Source organism: Apteryx rowi, unplaced genomic scaffold (genome assembly GCF_003343035.1).
Source record: "Apteryx rowi isolate R43461 unplaced genomic scaffold, aptRow1 scaffold_257, whole genome shotgun sequence".
In the NCBI taxonomy this organism is placed as follows: Eukaryota; Metazoa; Chordata; class Aves; order Apterygiformes; family Apterygidae; genus Apteryx; species Apteryx rowi.
This window is the reverse complement of record NW_020448941.1, coordinates 39,605-57,020: the sequence shown is the minus strand read 5'-3', so window position 1 is coordinate 57,020 and position 17,416 is coordinate 39,605. Positions and strand designations below refer to the sequence as shown.

Here is a 17,416-nt window from a genome sequence, read left to right as displayed (position 1 = left end):
AAAGATCAATAAAAATTACTAGATGTTTGTAGAAAGTCATTGTAGAGAGGTTGAGAGCTGTCATAATGTGACATGAAATCTTGGAAGTAGTGGAAAAATTACTGTGGTCTTCAGTGGGGTTAATATTTCAGCATAAAGTCTACAGGGAGCTATTAGAAAAGATGAGATATAAATGAGCGTACATGCAGACCATAATAGTATAAAACAGTTTTAAATACAGAGCAGTTATTTCAGCCAAGTCTTTTGAAACATTTTTGAGTATCTGAGGGTGTGCTATCCACAAAGGATAAAGAAATAGTTGTTGGTGACTTGAGTTGGCTAAGCTTTGTTATCATCTATTGTTTTTCTTATCTTAGTGCCTTAATGTCTCCCTCACAGACCAGAACCCCGCAGTGTTAGGTGCTATGTAAACACAACAGAAATATATTGCATCTCTCCCAAAGAGCCCATAATTTAAGATGGGAGACAGTAGATACATTCAGGCAATGAGGGAGTAGAAGATATTTAAGATGAGACTGATCGTTGTGATGGACTGTTATTAGGCACTGGGTGAAGGTCTGTGGAGGATAAGATAGTACGCACTGCCTTTATCAGTTAGCAGGTATGATTAAAGATGCTGGGGAAGCCTAGAGTTTGTCTCAGCATGCAGATCCCCGTGAGTGTGACAGCTGGTGCTCTTCTCACTAGGATTTCAGTTAACTCAGTTTGAGAACATGCCTTTTTTTTAGCTTTAGAAAAAGCAACACCTTATAAATAAAACTACACTTTCTACATATGAATAAAGATCACTTGTAGGCGTAGAGATGAAGGCGGAAAGAACAGAGAAGGGCTTCCCAGGCCACACAGCAGGCTGGAAGGAGAGTTGAGGAATGATGTCCCCTGACTCTTGGCTATGCCTTCTCTTGCACATATATGTGTTTATAATATGTGGCTGCTTTTACTCATTGAGCTGTGTTGTGTGTACCGTGGAGCAGGAAAATGAAGCTGACAGATCAGAGAGCAGTACGCTGTGCCACAGGGCAGCTGTTTTCCAGTGGTCATTCAATTGGTAGGGGCAGCACAAGACCAGGGGAGGGGAAGTAAGCAGCCTTTGGCTCTGGAAACTCCTTAAAAGTTCCAGTGCTGCTTCTCATTTCAGCAGTAGTGGCTGCTGGTTTTCTGAAACTCTTGGAGGGAAACAAGGCAGCAAAGGTAGTTGAGGCAACCTTTGTTGTTGCCTTTTGCCTTCCTGGCTAGTTTCAGCTCCAAGTCCGTTGACTTTCCTGACTCCACTACTACATGCATGGGCAATGTCTTTGTCTTCCTCGCAAGTACCCTGGCCCTGCTTCCACTTTCTGTGTACCTTGTTGTGTCTGAGCTCAGTCAGGAGCCCACGTTCACCCATGCTGGCCTTCTGTCATGCTTGCTTGTCTGTCTGCACCTTGCAATGGACTGCTCTTGTGCTCTGAGGAGGCTGTCCTCGAAGATTAGCAAGCTCTCCCGGGCCTTTGCCTTCCAGGGCAGTTTCCTACGGGATTCTGCCAAGCAGGTCCCTGAGGAAGCTAAAATCTGCTCTTCTGAAGTCCAGGGTCATAATTCTGCTGTTTGTCTTGCTCATTCCTCTCAGGATCTTAAACCACACAGTCTCATGGTCGCTGCAACCAAGGTTGCTCTTGCCCTTTACATCATCCAATAGTTCTTCCTTCTTTGTGAGCAGCAGATCCAGCCTGCCTTTTTTCTGTCTATGAAGGACCACACTGGGGTTTTTTTGTTGCTTTTTTTTTGGGGGGGGGTGATTTTTTTTAATACATACAGTGTGGGATGTTGAGTGCCAACAACTGGAAATATTCCTTTTTTTTTTCCTTTCCTTTTCCAATTTATTCTCATTATAAGGCAAACAGAAGTGTGCTCATACTGGCAGTTTTATCCCCTCTTTCTGTGCCAGTCCCCTGTGCTGTTCTAAAATACCACCCTTCCTTACATTCAGCATCTTTTATTTGTTCGTCTGTGTTTTGTTTGCCTTTCATTCTGACTGTGGTTTAGCACTGTGCCTGAAACTTCCTGAAACTTTCCAGCTGAAATTACGCTGGCTTAAATCCTGCTCCAGATCTGTGTGATATGAGGTATAGCCATCTGGGCTTTCTCTTGCTCACTGTTGCACTGTAGTTTTCTTTGCAATKAATTTTATGAGCCATTTGTCTACAAACACAGTCACTTTGAACTACCCTTTTTGTTGCAAGTGTGCTGGCTCTTCCTCTTCTAGTTTTTACTGTTCCTCTTAGTAAGTCAGTGAATTACAAGCAGAAGTGGCTTTATAGTGATCTGTGTTGTAACATGCTGCTCTGCAAGACTGCTTCTACTGCTGATTGTTTTGTGGCACTCCAGGTTTAATGGACATGTTGAACTGAGACACATTCAAAAACTTAGCAAAAAGCCATTTTATATCTTCAAGCCAAACCAAGTTTTCCTAAACGTGGTTAAAAACTATAGTTCTCTAAGCAGAAATTTGATCTTTTGAGTTGCCATTCAGGTCCAAGTAACTTCTGCTAATGGAAGGACAGTAGCTCTTTCTTGCCATTTTCATTATGACTTGTGTCAAGATTATAAAAGAACATATACTTGTCATGTGTCACAAGTGAATACCTACTGATCCTAGACACTCCCTTTACATTTCTCAGACCTAAGCCTGCTACAACTGTTTAGTGTCTTGGTACCTTCAGACTTGTTAGAGAGGGTTCTTGCATGCAGGACGTTTTCATATTCTTGCTAATGAAATAGAGGCCATTGTACTTCATGCCCAAGGAAAGGAGGTTATAAAAGTTTATAAGTTACATATTTTAGCACAGATAACTTGCAAAGTTGCTTCCTTTAGCAGATGATTATAAATTTGTTCTGTTTTATGAAACTTTATCTCAATCAAAGACCTTTGACTATCTTTGCTAAATGATCTCAATTTTTGTAGTAATCTACAGTCGCAAATGAAACAAATGTTAATACCAAGGTATTCATTTCCTGCTGGTGTAACTTTGTTTCTATTCAGAGACATTACTTCAGTAGACAGCTGGCCCTCTCTTTATATTTATGGTGATGACTGCCAGTTTGGTTTCCACGGGTTACTTACCACATCTGATTTTTGGCTTTATAACAGTGCTGTGCAGCAATGTTAGATGGGAGACTAAGAATGTCTTTGGAAATGTGGCTAGTTGAATCCATCAGGACCAATGAAAACTTGAAAATGATGTTTCTGTTGAGTTCCCCATGGAGGAGAAAGGCAGAAGAGTTTCCCTAGCTGGTTACCAAATGCATTCTCCTGTTGAGAAAAATATTTGTTTTGATGAAAGTAATAGCAGCTGGGAAACTATTTAAGGAAATAACCAAGGTAAAATCAGTGGAATTTCACACTAATTGGGGTARATGCTTTGGAGGAGAGGGAAGCTGCTGATATAAACTCATTGAAATGATCTTGCTACAGGCTAAAAAAAAATAAGACAGGTGAAAATCATTTCTGCTTTCCTGATTTTTGAATAGAACCCCTTTTCAAAAATAATAAAGAAAGATTAATGAAAGCAATCAGAAAGTCACGTTTACTCACTAACTGTTTCTGTCCCTGTGTTTCCTGCAGAGCTGCTAAAGAATATGCCACCTTCTTTGTGAATGTCAATGTCACATCTGAGCCTCATGAAGTCTCTGCTCTCTGGTTTCTGTGGTATGTGAGGCAATGTGGGGGCACAGCCAGGATATTCTCTGTGACCAATGGGGGCCAGGTACAAAAACGTCAAATATTCTTCCTCTCTTGAAACCATAAATAGTAAGTGGAGTGTTGTTGTACCTGTCAAGCCCCTGCAATTAATGAAAAGAAGACAAAACACTATGTTTATGTGGCATCAGAGACAATTATGTTCTCACGAGGATGAACAGCCCTCTTGGTTAACACTGTACAATGAGGGATTTTATTAGCTAGGGTTTGGGGTAAATTGAGACAATTTAATTAATTCTTCTTTCCTACATTTCCTTCAGCATAGTTCTTTTGTCACTGTTTTGTTGCTTTTTGGTTTTTCAATATCTGCCAATTTGTTTTCTGTGGGTTACTTACCATGTCTGAATGTGTTTAGGAGTACAAAGCAAGTGTATTTCAAACTGAAATACTAATGTAATAAGCAGCTGCTTGAAAATTTCATTGTGAGATTTTCTTGGAAGTATTCTTTAAACAGAACAGCAAGTTCCAGAGCATGAGAAAACAGTGATTTTAGGATTGGCTGTGATGACTGACATCATCTGGGTTCAGAGCATGGGAGCGCTGTGCCCACCAGAAAAATGTTTGATCTTAGAATATTTGCCTTTGTGGTATTGCCTCTTTTTGTGGTGACCGTTAATGATGGAAGTTGGAAATAGGTAGCAAAAGGCCCTTGCTTCTTGAGACAGCTCACATGGTGGCATATTTAATGAACTACTTTAGATTGTTTCTCACCTTGGCCATGGCAGGCATCTGATTGTCTACAGAATCTCACATTTTTCATGTGGTTTTTCTAGATAAGTTTCATAAAAGGGGTCAGGGAGCTATCAAAAGAGATTGGATGTGGTATGTTGGCACCCTTTACCTCTTACTTCAGTTAAAACAGCCTCAGGAAACAGGTGTAGCATTTTAAACTTCAGTGACGAGCAATGAAAGCAGAGACAGGAACACAAAATTCCAAGTGCTAAGGATAGGGAAGCAATAAAAGAAATGGCCTGGAGGAGAGTGAAGTCTCCATCAGTGTCTATCCTTTAGGGTGAGGATAGACAAGCATGTGCTAGGAAGGACAAAAGTACAGGTAATGCTACACTGGGGTGGGAGTGAGACCCAAGAGCCTTCTTCCTCAGGGGCCTCCCAGCCCCACTTTCCAGCCAGTGTTAGCAGCTGCTAGACCTTACAGCTGGAACTGGAAATGAAATGAATCCCAAAATACTGATAGCTAAACAAGAAGAGAGTGGAAAGCTAGACTGACAAGGGCAGAGGACTTCCTTTTCATTGTGCCTGGATCTGACAAGCCGTCTTGGTTTCTACCCTCCTTCCCTATCTTCTCACCCTGATTAAAAAAAAAAAAAAAAGAACAGCTGAGCAAATTGATAAACATTTCTGACTTAGCATCCATGACAAGACTTATAACACATCTTCAGACAGCCATTTCAGTCCTTTAGCACAAGACTTTGTTGTTTCTTTCCTCCCTGCCATACCAAAATCTTATATGTGGAATTGAGCTGCCTGGTATAATGCTGGTGGCTGATAGATGAAAGAGGGTTAGTGTTTCCACCAGGCCTCTGCACAGACATCACAAAGAAATATATGTCATGAAATGTGCTTTTTCCAGACAACAGTATCTTTGTTTCTTCCCAGGGACAGATAAAGCTTATTGTCTGCTGCATTTGAGGCTAGATTCAGTTAAAGATCTATCTTGCTTCTGGGCTTGTGAAGGCTTTAGCTGTACAAAAGCAAGCTAGTATCTTTGTCACATATGCAGGTTTTGGTAGCATAGAGATAGGTAAAAGCATCAAAACTTCTTTTTTATAAAGTGGTTCCTTTATACTAGCTAAAATATCTGCATTAGGATTTTTTGTTCTCTAGTCTTCCTGAGTCTTCAAGCCAGCTAATTAAACAACCCATTGCAAAAGTAGTTTGGATAACAATCTTTGCTGGTGTTCAGACTTGTGACAGCTCTTTTGAAAGTCTAGGCAACTTAGTGCATCCTTAGAACTTGCAGGTTTGATCTGGAAGTTCCTGCTTATGACAGAAGTTATACTCAAGTTCATTGTGATTAATGCCAGTGAATTTTGTTTGTTTTTCTGTTTGTTTTTAGGAGAGGAAGTTTATTGGGGGTTCTGGTCAGATAACAGAGAAGATAATGGAACGCCTCAAAGGCAGAGTTAAACTGGAGAGTCCTGTGGTCCGTATTGATCAGACAGGTGATAATGTCATTGTGGAGACTGTAAACCATGAGATATATGAGGTAATTTGATCAAAATAAAAGTAGGGTATGCATTTAGTGGGGGAATACATCTGCTGTAGCTGTTAGCTAGATGTAATCAGGAGTACCCATTTGTGTGTGTCTATTTCTCAAACTATTCTGACAGTCTGTGAAGCCTGCTTTACAGATTCACATCTCATTGTTTTCCTAATTGGTTTCTGTCATTAGTCTGTCTTTTCTATCTTAACTGTTTCTGTGATTATATAATTTTGTGTTTTAGTTCCTCATTAAGGCCATTTAAAATAAAGAAAAATAATGTTCCTGTTCTTATCCAAGATTGTGGTTTGCAGAAAAGAAAGACAACATTTCAAATGCTGTTAGTAAGATTGCAAGGTCTGCTTGTCGCAAGTTAGGAGAGGCCAGAGTTCAGCCTCTTTTGTGCAGCTGCATTGTGAAATAATATGTCAGTACGTGATTACATATAATGTTATCTGCAGGACGGCAGTTCCATTCAGTATACAGGACGGACCCTGCCACAGAGGAGAGTCAGGCTTGTGCAGGACAAGCATGAAGGGTCTGTAAGAACCTCCTCTCACTGACGGCAGCCTTTGGAAGACTTTTCAAGAAAGTTAGCAGAAAGGAAAAGGGTTGTTTGACAGAGAAGACAGTTTAAGGATGTCCTCTAGGACTAGACTCTCTCCCTTCCCCAAGGATTTTTAAATCAGAAAGTTTCCCTTTCCATATTGCTGAGCAGCAGCATAGTTGGAGGAGAGAGGTTTCCTGCACTCAGCTGCTGTGCCTGTCCCCACCAGCATGACAACAGCTGAAAGCAGTGGTGTCTATAGTGGTATAGTGTCACCCTGAGCTCTGAAGCAGAGCATCCTTTGTCACTCCAGTCACATATAGGACCTGTGAGATGCTTGGAGCATATTCAAGAAAGCTGAAATCACCGTAGGTGTTAGCTGTCACTGTTGAAGCTGTATCCCATGAACATGCGCAAAAGTGATTTTGGTTTTTTAACAGCTTATTATTTGGACGAAAGCAGGTCATATTTTCTTGGTAGTATTAAAAGACACTTTTATCTGTGTGATAAGATATGTGTCCTTTCCCATTTCACCCACCTCTCTCTAGCCAAATTTCACCTCTGTTCAGAAAGTGTTCAGAAAGCTGTCAAGAATCATCTAATCACAAAACAACATATTTTTCCCTGATTTCATTTTCTAAAATAACAGAATTCTTTTGGTAACCTGGTAGTATCTGTGTAGGAAATTAAAACAGCAAAGCCAGGTGTGGGGAAGTTATCAACAACTGGAAAGAGAGTCTTTCAAATGTGGCATGGTGGGCAACCTCAATGAGAGGTAGCACCTTAAGTGTACTGACTGTGTTTTACATTTCAGTGCAAGTATGTGATCAGTGCTATCCCCCCTATCCTGACAACGAAGATTCATTACAAACCAGAACTGCCACCAAAAAGAAACCAGTTAATTCAGCGTCTGCCTATGGGGTCTGTCATAAAATGCATGGTGTACTACAGGGAAGCCTTCTGGGAAAGGAAGGGTATGTGGGGAAATTGAAGGACTTGGGAGGACTTGGTGCTAAACTAACTTTAAAGTTCTGCTGTCTATCAAGGAATAAAACCAAAGGGGTTTAAATGTGCAAACGCCCAAAATCAAATACACAGAAAAAGCAAAGGTAAAGCTCCTTGGGAAAGAGAGCTCTTCCCAAACTTGAATATTCACCTTTTCACAAARCAGAGTCCAGACCCAGATGGGATCCCGAATCTCAGAGATACTAGCCAAGGAAGCGTTCATTGCAGAAGGCTGCATAGATTACTTGCAATGCACAGAAACTGTGACCCTGCAGGAGCAAGGCACTTCTTTACTTCTCCCTGCCAGGGACAGAGTTAGGACAGCCAAGAAGAATTTATAGCAGAAAACAAGGAGAGCTTAAAGTATAAGAAAGACCTTTCACTGTTTTTAATCCTCTGCTCTACAGACTTGATATCTCAGAGGACTGGAAAAAGTAGRTTAGCTTTTTGTTTAACTCGAGATATTTTTTCCCGTATACTGCAACATCACATGTTTCTTGGCTTTAACTGTTAATGAATGATCAAAAAATAAGTTACCATTTCCAGAGGTATTTGTAGAAACAGGTTAGTTTCCACTTCCTATATCATATTGATAGCTACATTGGGTAAGAATTTTTTTTTATACTAGAAAGACTATAAATCTGAGTATTGCAGGGCATAAACCGATCATTGACTGGGATTACATAAAAATGTGGGAAGGCTCATACATTGTTATCCATACAGGTTTTTTTGCGTGTTCATCTGGAACATGTAAGTGGCCTCAGTCAGGGATCTGATACTAGATTAGATGGCCTATGTTTCTGGTGCATTATTGTTACTGGACATCATTTCTGACAGTCTTATCCTCTGCAAAATCAATACAGAGTGTAAATCTGAGCCCACAGTGACGTGACGTAATTACATTGGGTTTTGCTGTTGCTTTTGTTGTTTTGGCCAAGCTACTCATGGAAAGAACACATCATAGTTCTTGCTAGATCCATTTATTTTTAATGTTTATTGCAGCCAATAATAGAAAGCCAAAGGGAATTGCAATAAGCCACAGAAATTCCTTGCTAAGTAATAAAAGTAACATTTAAATTCCATTATAATGTCTGTGTGCAAAAATTCTTAGAGTCTGAGGGAAGAGTGAGGGTAAGACACTATGTTACAAGAACTCTTCAGACTTTGTAGGTATTATCAGTGACAAAGGAATTACTGTACATTTCCTCTTATTGATAATTTTCTCTGCTCATGACTGTAGGTAACAATGATCATCACCAAGTCTGTCTGACAATCATTTTGTTTTCTTTTCTCCCAATAGGTTATTGTGGTGCCCTTTTCATTGAGGATGAAGAATCTCCAATTGCAATAACCATAGATGACACTAAACCTGATGGATCTTTCCCTGCCATTATGGGGTTAGGAGCTTCTATTCTGTACTTACAGATGTGTATCTCTTTTTGTATAAAAGTCTGGGAGGAGGAAGAAGAGGGGAAATGGTCAGATCTCATGGGTGATGCTGCTCCCATAAAATCTTCATCTGTGGAGGAGAGCACTTCTAAAACCCTCCTGTGCCTCTCTAGTCCCTATAGATTTATATGAAGTTTCTGCCACAAATAGCCTGGTATAAAAGAGATTGTTGGGAAAGAATTGTTGAATTCAGCTGTAGTTCATTTTAAGCATTCAGTTAGTGTTTTGCTGTGGAATACATTTAGAAGTAAATCCTTTTCTTAGTTTTGTGAGCCTGTGTTCTGCCCAGGTTGGGCCTTCTATTTTGGGCCTGGGCCCAAATGAAAATGCAGTTGTCCAAGAAGTCCTTGTTTCCTTCTTTTCCCCATTGACCTGAAGAGAGACAAAGAACATCAGCTTGTGGTTAATCCAGGCAATAGCCGTTCAGTGAAAAAATTAGTTGACCACTCTGCCCAATTTGTGTTTACCTTTGCTTTCCTGAGTCAATGGGGATGTAGAACTCGTTCCAGTGGCAGCAGAAAGAGGCCAGTGCTGGCAGCTTTGAAAGCCCATGTGAGAGCTGTAACTTTCACAGATGGGCTCTGCCAGGTGGTCCTCAGTGCATGCTCCCTGCAAACACACTCTTCCTTCAAACCAGCTGCGCAGGGGGCCCCCCAGCATCTCCCTTTGTCTTCATTACAGTGCAGACCTTGTTCTGCAGTCTCTGTCCTACTCACCTGAATTGCAGTGACCTGCACGTGCAGAGCCTACTTAGGAGCAGTAGGAAGCTCCAGCTGCCTGGGGTGAGGCTGTCAGCCTCAGTGGGAATGTGAAGGGGACACACATCTGGGGCTGTGATTTCTTCAATCTCTTGGCGCAGAAGTGCTTGGAAGATGATAGCTACAAAGGGACAGTTGCTCCTGTGATTGAAGGGCCCCATACAGTCCTTTTCATCCATGTGAGATGTAAATATTAAGTGATGGAGTATGATGAAAAAATGTCAGGCTGGCTATGCACTGGTAGAATGGTTTGCCCACCTTTTTTTCAGAGTCATTTCAAGAAAGAGCTTGCAAATCAACTGGGGCGCTGGGACTATGTGATATTTATATGCTGTATTTTTCTCTTCAGTTTCATCCTTACCAGAAAGGCTGTTAAACTGGCACATCTCAGTAAGGAAGAGAGGTAAGAGTTCGCAAACAGTAAATATTTCATAAATAGGTCAGCTCTCTGGGATGCTTCACCACAGAAATGTGCATGTGTACGTATGTGCATATGTATATATACACATGCTCAGAGCAACTACAAATACTGGAAATGGGGTGAAAAGTGAACTTTAGTGTAAACAAGCCAAGATGCTAATATCCATCCAGTTGATAGATATTTCAGAGTTTCCAAGTCCTGCCTACTCTTCCATGTTATGACTTGTCAGCTCCGTGTTTATAAGTAGTCTGAGAAGATTTTTCTGAAGACATTCCCAAACTGCATCCCCACTAAATGATGCTTGACCCCTAGGATGAAGGGAACACTGACATGCATGATAAAATTTAAACTTCCATGTTTACAACAGTATTGTTTCTACATTAGTCCATGAAATGAATGAACAGTAATTTCTAAATGTGATTTTGGTACACATCTAAGTGAAACAGGAGTTCTGTTTAGGAGTGTGTGTAATATTCTCCAGCTCACATTCTGTTTTCAGTTATAGTAAATCTTTAGGGGTTTCACTGTTTTATATCTGTTCTCTTCTGGTCTTCCACCAGTGAACATGAGAATGAATTGTCTCCTTATCCTAAGATAACTGTACAAAGATTCTTTTTTTAGAACTCATTGCCAACATCAGCTTTCATTTCCCATTTACAGGGTCAATTTTGGATGTCACATTTAGGCATCAGCTTTTAAAAACATAGAATAAGATAATAACTTTAAATCAGATTGAAAACAAAATAAAACCCAATTTTCTTTCCAGTGTATTGCAATAAGTGTGATTTTTTTTTTATGATAAGAGCAATAGCTGAGGTTTCTTTTCCACCTTATTTTTTCTTCATTCTACTTTTATTTTCATATAGGAAGAAGAAAATCTGTGAGGCATATGCCAAGACAATGGGGATGGAAGAGGCTTTACACGTAATAAATGAATTTCTGTTCTCACCTGTGTTGTACAGTAATGTTGCCTTTTGTTCTGGTAGAATGAAGCCAACATTCCCAGTATCTAAAACAGGTACCTAAAATTGTAGGTTGTGCCTTACAATCTCTGCTCCCAAGGGAAGGGAATTGCAGGAAGAAAAAAGCTAGCAGTCTCACTCTATACAAGAAAAGAGAAGGCAGTGAATGGTTTAATTTGTCCTGTCATTTCCCCATGAGAAGCGAATGCTTCTGTAAATGTGCAAAGATTTGTTTTGTGTTGATAGATAGCATTAACCAGACAAGATGGCACTCCTTCAGCAGGTATTCTTACCCTGATTTTTCCCTCTTCGAAGGATATTAGCTTTTTATTTCCAGTTTCTCTGCCCCTTTTTCACTCTCTTATGTTTGCTAATACTTGCAGCCAGTGCATTATGAAGAAAAGAACTGGAGCATGGAACAATATTCAGGGGGTTGTTACACAGCCTACTTCCCACCAGGCGTAATGTATACTTTTGGAAGGTAAAACAGAGAATGTTTTGCTTTTTAGTTTACATTTCTTAGCTCTTGTTACAATGACATTCTTTATGCAACAAGCTTACAGGATGTGTAGCATATTGGGAGAACTCCAGACCCTCTTTTCCACTTCTCTAATCCCCAGCTCAAGGATCTTGCTATTGGCTTTGATAAGAACACGGTTTCTCTTGTGATTTTTAGGGAAACAAAAGACAGTCCCAAAGGCACGTGCTTGAAATATGAAACCTTTCCCCGCTAGATTACTTACGGTATTTGCTGCTATGCAGTTTTTACAGTAGATCTCTCATTGCTCTCTAAAGCCTTGAGGGAACATGTTAGACAGTGGAAGACTCTCCACTGACTTTGCAGGTGCAGCACCAGTTTCTGGCAAAGCCCATTCTTTCACATCACCAGGGGAATACATAAAATTGTTATATGAAAACTCATTCTCTCCTCCCAAAGCCTCACATGACCTTCCCATTCAGAACTGCTATGTTCCTAATGGAATGTGTTAGATAATACTGATTAATACTCTAGATATATCACTCAGAAGCTGGTGGAGAGCACAATTTCAGAACCTGTTGGGAACAACCATACAAATTACATATCCATAACCAATGATCAGACAAATCATGTATCATGTCAGTGTGGGAGCTCTTTAGTATATCTTTCTCAAACTCACTGTCCCTTGTGGAGATGCACCCTGCCTCTGTGCCAAGATGGGACTTCTCACACTCAGATTTTCCTGCTGTATCTATCTGAATGTTTGGGAAGTGATGGGTGAAGCCTGTGACCTGAGGAAACTGGTGTCAGGCAGACAGGGAGAACCTAATCCAGGATTAGATGAGAGCCATGGGAGCAGACACATCCTTATGTGGGAAAGGAGGCTCATTAGCAATGGCTGGGCTGACTGGGATGCCTGTACAGCTTTGAACGGCTGATACAATCCTAATGGGAGAAGTGCAACTCTCCATTCTGGATGCAGAGGCATTCAGCTGCTGTCCCCTTTGGCAAGCAGCCAGGCAAGTTGAATCTCCAAATAGAAGCTGGTGTTAGTGACCTGTCGCTGCAAAAACATCATTCACTTCCCATTGTAATGGCAGGCTAACAACAAAGCTGCCATGCAGAGGACATAAATCTATCAATCAGCTTCATGGCATTTCTGGAGGCTGTTAGGATTGTCTCTTATCCCAGCACTAAAATAAGACTCGTATTACTCTGCATGGGAGCTGGGCACACTGATTTGTGCCTTGGATTTTCTCTGTCTCAGATCTTGAATAATGCTAGAGTTTTGTGTATAAAAGCAGGTGGGTTATCCTGTGAAGAGAGCTTATTGCACTTTGCTCCCCAACCCAGGTATGCAGGAATTCTAGAGCAGTTAAGTTGAGAGCACTATCACAGCCAACACATCGTTTTTAGAAGTAACATTGTCTTCCTATTACTTGTCATCTGACATTCTCCATTTGTTTTGAAGGATCATTCGCCAGCCCATTGACAGGATCTACTTTGCTGGCACAGAGACAGCCACCGAGTGGAGTGGATACATGGAGGGGGCCGTACAGGCAGGAGAGAGAGCAGCTAGAGAGGTACAGACCTTTGGTTTGCTTTGATCATCTCTATTAAAAGGCTAAAGAGGACTGAGTGCGGCTGGTAGGGTCCCAGGAGAATCCCAGAAAAGAATGTGAACCAAAGCCCTTTTAAAAAACAAAAAAACAAAAAAAAACCCTTGATTTAGTTTGTTGTTGAATAAAGTGAAGCCAAAAACAGAATCAGAACATTATACAGTATGTTGCTGCACTAGAGATTTAAAATGAAGTTCACACGGTACACTTGATGTCTGTGGAAGAAACCCTCCAATCTGATGCTGCCCTTAGATATACTTTCACAATTTCTATCAAATTAATCACAGCATGTTTTAAAAATAATTTAAGTCATTACAAATGCTTGCAGTTTTTTTCTGTGCAGCAATGTGGTAATTTGAGCATTGTTCTTATCCCTTCTGCTTCTCCTCTTACGAGAGAATACATTTAGCTAGGCTTTATGAATTCATAATGGGCAGCTCTGATGATGTCTAAATCTCCTCAGAATGACATGCATTGGGCTAGATTCCCAGTCACTGTAAAATCTCTTTACAACAGTCTAGAGGGAGGAAAAAACACATTAAAGGGTATACCTTATAGTTACAACTTCTGTATGGCAGAGTCACGGAGCTGTTATTTAACTGAAAATCATCCCTTTGCTTCCATTTGACAGAATGTCATATTCCCCTTACAAGCCTCATTACTTGTTCTGTTCCAAGTCACCTAATTTCTCTTTTCTTTTCTCTGTGCCTACAAGTACTAGTTACAAAAACTCTTACCTGTCTCTTCTGGAGACATTCATTTGCCCCTCTATGATTGTTACAATCAGTTTATTGTCAAAAAAATCCTTGATGAACTTTGTACTACCTGAACAGGCAAGAGACAGCTTCATAATCCTAACCTTTGAAAGCCCCAGACATATATCTCTCCTCTCCTCTCCTCTCCTCTCCTCTCCTCTCCTCTCCTCTCCTCTCCTCTCTTCCTAATTTTGATTCAAACAGTATCACTCCTAGTAGGCTTTGCCTCATGAGAGTGTGGCAGTAACCTCACCTTAGAACTTCCCAGCCTGCCACGTGAAAAAGCATTTTTACTTCTACTGAAAAGAAGTTTAAAATAACCATCTGGAAAATCAGCAGTTCGTGTGAATTTCTGTGTGAATCCCTACTTTTTACCAGCAGGTAATAACACTGGAATGACACTGGAAGTGTCCTTTTATCCTTAAAGCGTTGGTTAGGCACATGATTGTTTGATGACCAGCTACTATATTTTCACACAAACTGTCGTAGCTGCCTCCTCCTCCTCCTTCCTTTGCTGATATGAACAGACAAATCACTATATATTTTCTAGTTCAAGGCACTTTCAACTAATCATAGTTATGCTTTCTATCAGTGTTGCTTGCTCTGACTTGCTCTGTCTTTCCAAACCAAAACATAGTGTGTTTTTTAATTTTCCGCATGTGATACAAATAATTTTTCTTTTAGATATTATGCACTATGGGAAGGATCTCAGAGAATGAAATTTGGATGCCTGAGCCAGAGTCAAAGGTAGGTTTTACTTTCTCATTGTCATCAGAGCAATAGCAAACCCCCCTGGTCAAGATGCAATCCCTACCCAAATGACTACTGCAAGTTTTTAATTAGCTCACATGTTAACGGCATTCACTCATTCAATTTCTCCACGGAATACTGTTACCCCTGTCTAAGAGATGGATGACCGGATACAGGTACAATGATCTCGTAGCCTGGAGGACTGGAAAATTCAGGAAATTAGTCTAATTCTGCCCAGTCTTGGGCTATTGTTTTAGGTCTAATATAGCCACCTTAATAACCAGTCACAGGCAGCTCCCATTAGTGACTCTACCTTCGCTGTACTGTGGCCTTATGGTACAGCAGAAATTACACATTTCGTAACCCTGACCGTCCTTCCGCCCACCTTATCTGCTCATCAGTAAAAACTTGTGATGTCTATAATATAGTGGGAGACACTTGTACTCTTTACTCGCACAGTGAGGGAGTTCCTGCGGTAATGCAAACTGACCTCTCTTCCAGGATGTCCCAGCCCGACCGTTTACTACTAGCTTTTGGGAAAGAAACTTGCCATCTGCATCAGGACTGCTGTGTCTGGTTGGATCTACTGCTTTTTTCACCTCTGTGGCTGCTGCAGGGCTCTTTGCCTATAAAAAGGGACTATTAATTCGAAACTAGTGTGCTCTAAATGCCCACTTGAAGCTGCACACTCCCTATTCTTCCCTTTTACCAGATGAGTGTTATTTTTGGAGAGAAATGACATGGACAACTGGAAAGGGCAAAAATTGTTCTCCTGGTGATTTGGTTTTTAGTACCATAATTAATGCATTAAATCTACTGCAATTGCTACCAGCAAAACACAATAGATCAACTGGGGAGTGGGGGGCATTTTTCAAATTTGCCTTCTCCTTGTCCATTTTTTTTTTGATTGAATATGATAATATTCCTAATACAGGGAAGGGAAAATGCAGATCAGAGCTTTTTCCGAAAGGCAAAGAGGTCTTGGATAATGCATTCATTTCCACTTCCTGTTATATTTTTTATCACACAAGTTAATAAATACCTTTACATATTCACCTCAGTTAGTGGCTCAGAATATTTGAGGTTATTTCTATAATATCCCTGCTGCACAGAAGAGAATAACATGCCAATCAGGCATAGAAATGTTAAATTAATTTTCAAATGCATTTGATTAATTATTAAACATCACAATGTGAAACTTAATGATGAGCTGAATGAGAAGAGATAATTAGCATGAATTAGATGACTAAACAGCAAGAGAAGAAGCATGAGTGGACTTTATTCTACCTGCTACTGAACAAAGAACTACGCTTATCTATTGTGAAATGTCTGTACTTCAGTGAGTCTTATGCCTTGCAACATTTCTACAAAGTGGCTCTCGGTTGTTTCCTGGCCCGAGTGAATTCAATCCAGCCTGTCCATTTGCTATTAAAGTGGGGTAAAATGAATTAGTAAGGTTAAAGCCCCTCTGACTTACAGCAGATGCTAGCTGTTATTTTCAGGATGTCAGCAGTTTCCTGGTTCCCTATCAATTTGCTGTCCTTCATTTTACTTGTAATCTGTACTGCCTTCCTACAATAACTGGAAATATATTTGGGGCTTCAATTACTGCCTTGTAAATTACAGTAATTGGATGCATCTGCCTGTTCCGCTCTTGTTATRTACATGGCACACTTAAAATAATCACTTTAGTGTTAACCAAGTCGGAATATATGTTTCAAAATGTACCATCATTATACAGTCTTTTCGCCATGGATGTAAGCATTGTATGTGTCCATGGACTCAATTGTCATTCAGTTGTCATCAATATCAGTGAAATGTGCCTTTAAATAGTCCTGAAACCTTGATAAGAGGATCTATTCGATAAACTTTTCTTCATATTCTTTCACATGTGCCATTTTTTGTGAGTTTGCTGAAGGAATTTTTTTCTCCAGACCTGTGTTAAATATTGAGGCATATTGTGTACCGCAGTAGCCAAAGCCCTTGCTTTACTCTGTGTGATCAGTATTTACAAGCCAATGGAAATACCTACCTACCCTGCACTATGACTTCCTTCCTGGCCTCCTCATCAAATACACTCATGTGTCCTCTCACCTTTTTGCAGAAAAGCTTTGTAGACACTATAATTTAGTGTAGGCCAATCTCAGAATATGGAAGCTATTTCCAACCCCTTTCAGAGGTGAACAAACTTTCATGGTATCAGTGTTAAGCACAGTAGAAAAAAAGTTGTACTGATGGTATGTGTCTCCTGCTATTTCATTGTTCACAACCGTTCTATGTGAGGATCAGCCAGCCACTACCAATTTCTCTGGGGGAAAAAAGCCAATACATTAGTAATAGAAAGCCATTCTACATTTTTAGATTAAACTTTCTCATCCACCTCGAACTTACAGAAGCACTTCAAATTACCTGTGCTGGAAAAGAGAGAATAGTTTCATAAGGAAGCAACAACTCTGGATTTTGAATACACTAAGCTATAGTGTTAAATACTTATTTAAAGAGAACTTGCATCAAAAGGATTTTTGACAGGTCATTTTAGAATACACCTTAGCAACCTTTTGGGAGGGGAAAAAAAGTGACTGCTGTGAATAGCTGCTTGGTTGGAGGGATTCCCACAATTTTTTTTCTCCCCAACTTCAGCCATTACCAAGCAAGGATTCATGTGCACTAGGGCTACCTCTGTGCATGCAGCCTGGCATTAGTGTGAGCCCAAGG

The 17,416-nt window shown here is 40.4% G+C and overlaps 1 protein-coding gene across 1 annotated transcript in view; it reads left to right on the top strand.

The window, feature by feature from the left end:
* Window positions 1–16,586, top strand: part of LOC112966813 (amine oxidase [flavin-containing] A-like) — a 41,053-nt gene extending 24,467 nt beyond the window's left edge. Inside the window, exons 6-15 of the mRNA XM_026067281.1 lie at window positions 3,602–3,743; window positions 5,814–5,963; window positions 7,319–7,478; window positions 8,810–8,906; window positions 10,066–10,119; window positions 11,004–11,061; window positions 11,483–11,580; window positions 13,049–13,160; window positions 14,636–14,698; window positions 15,203–16,586. Of these exons, the coding sequence (XP_025923066.1) occupies window positions 3,602–3,743; window positions 5,814–5,963; window positions 7,319–7,478; window positions 8,810–8,906; window positions 10,066–10,119; window positions 11,004–11,061; window positions 11,483–11,580; window positions 13,049–13,160; window positions 14,636–14,698; window positions 15,203–15,358 (1,090 nt within the window). The 3' untranslated portion in view covers window positions 15,359–16,586. The remainder of the gene's footprint in view (window positions 1–3,601; window positions 3,744–5,813; window positions 5,964–7,318; window positions 7,479–8,809; window positions 8,907–10,065; window positions 10,120–11,003; window positions 11,062–11,482; window positions 11,581–13,048; window positions 13,161–14,635; window positions 14,699–15,202) is intronic.
* Window positions 16,587–17,416: the final 830 nt, after the last annotated feature.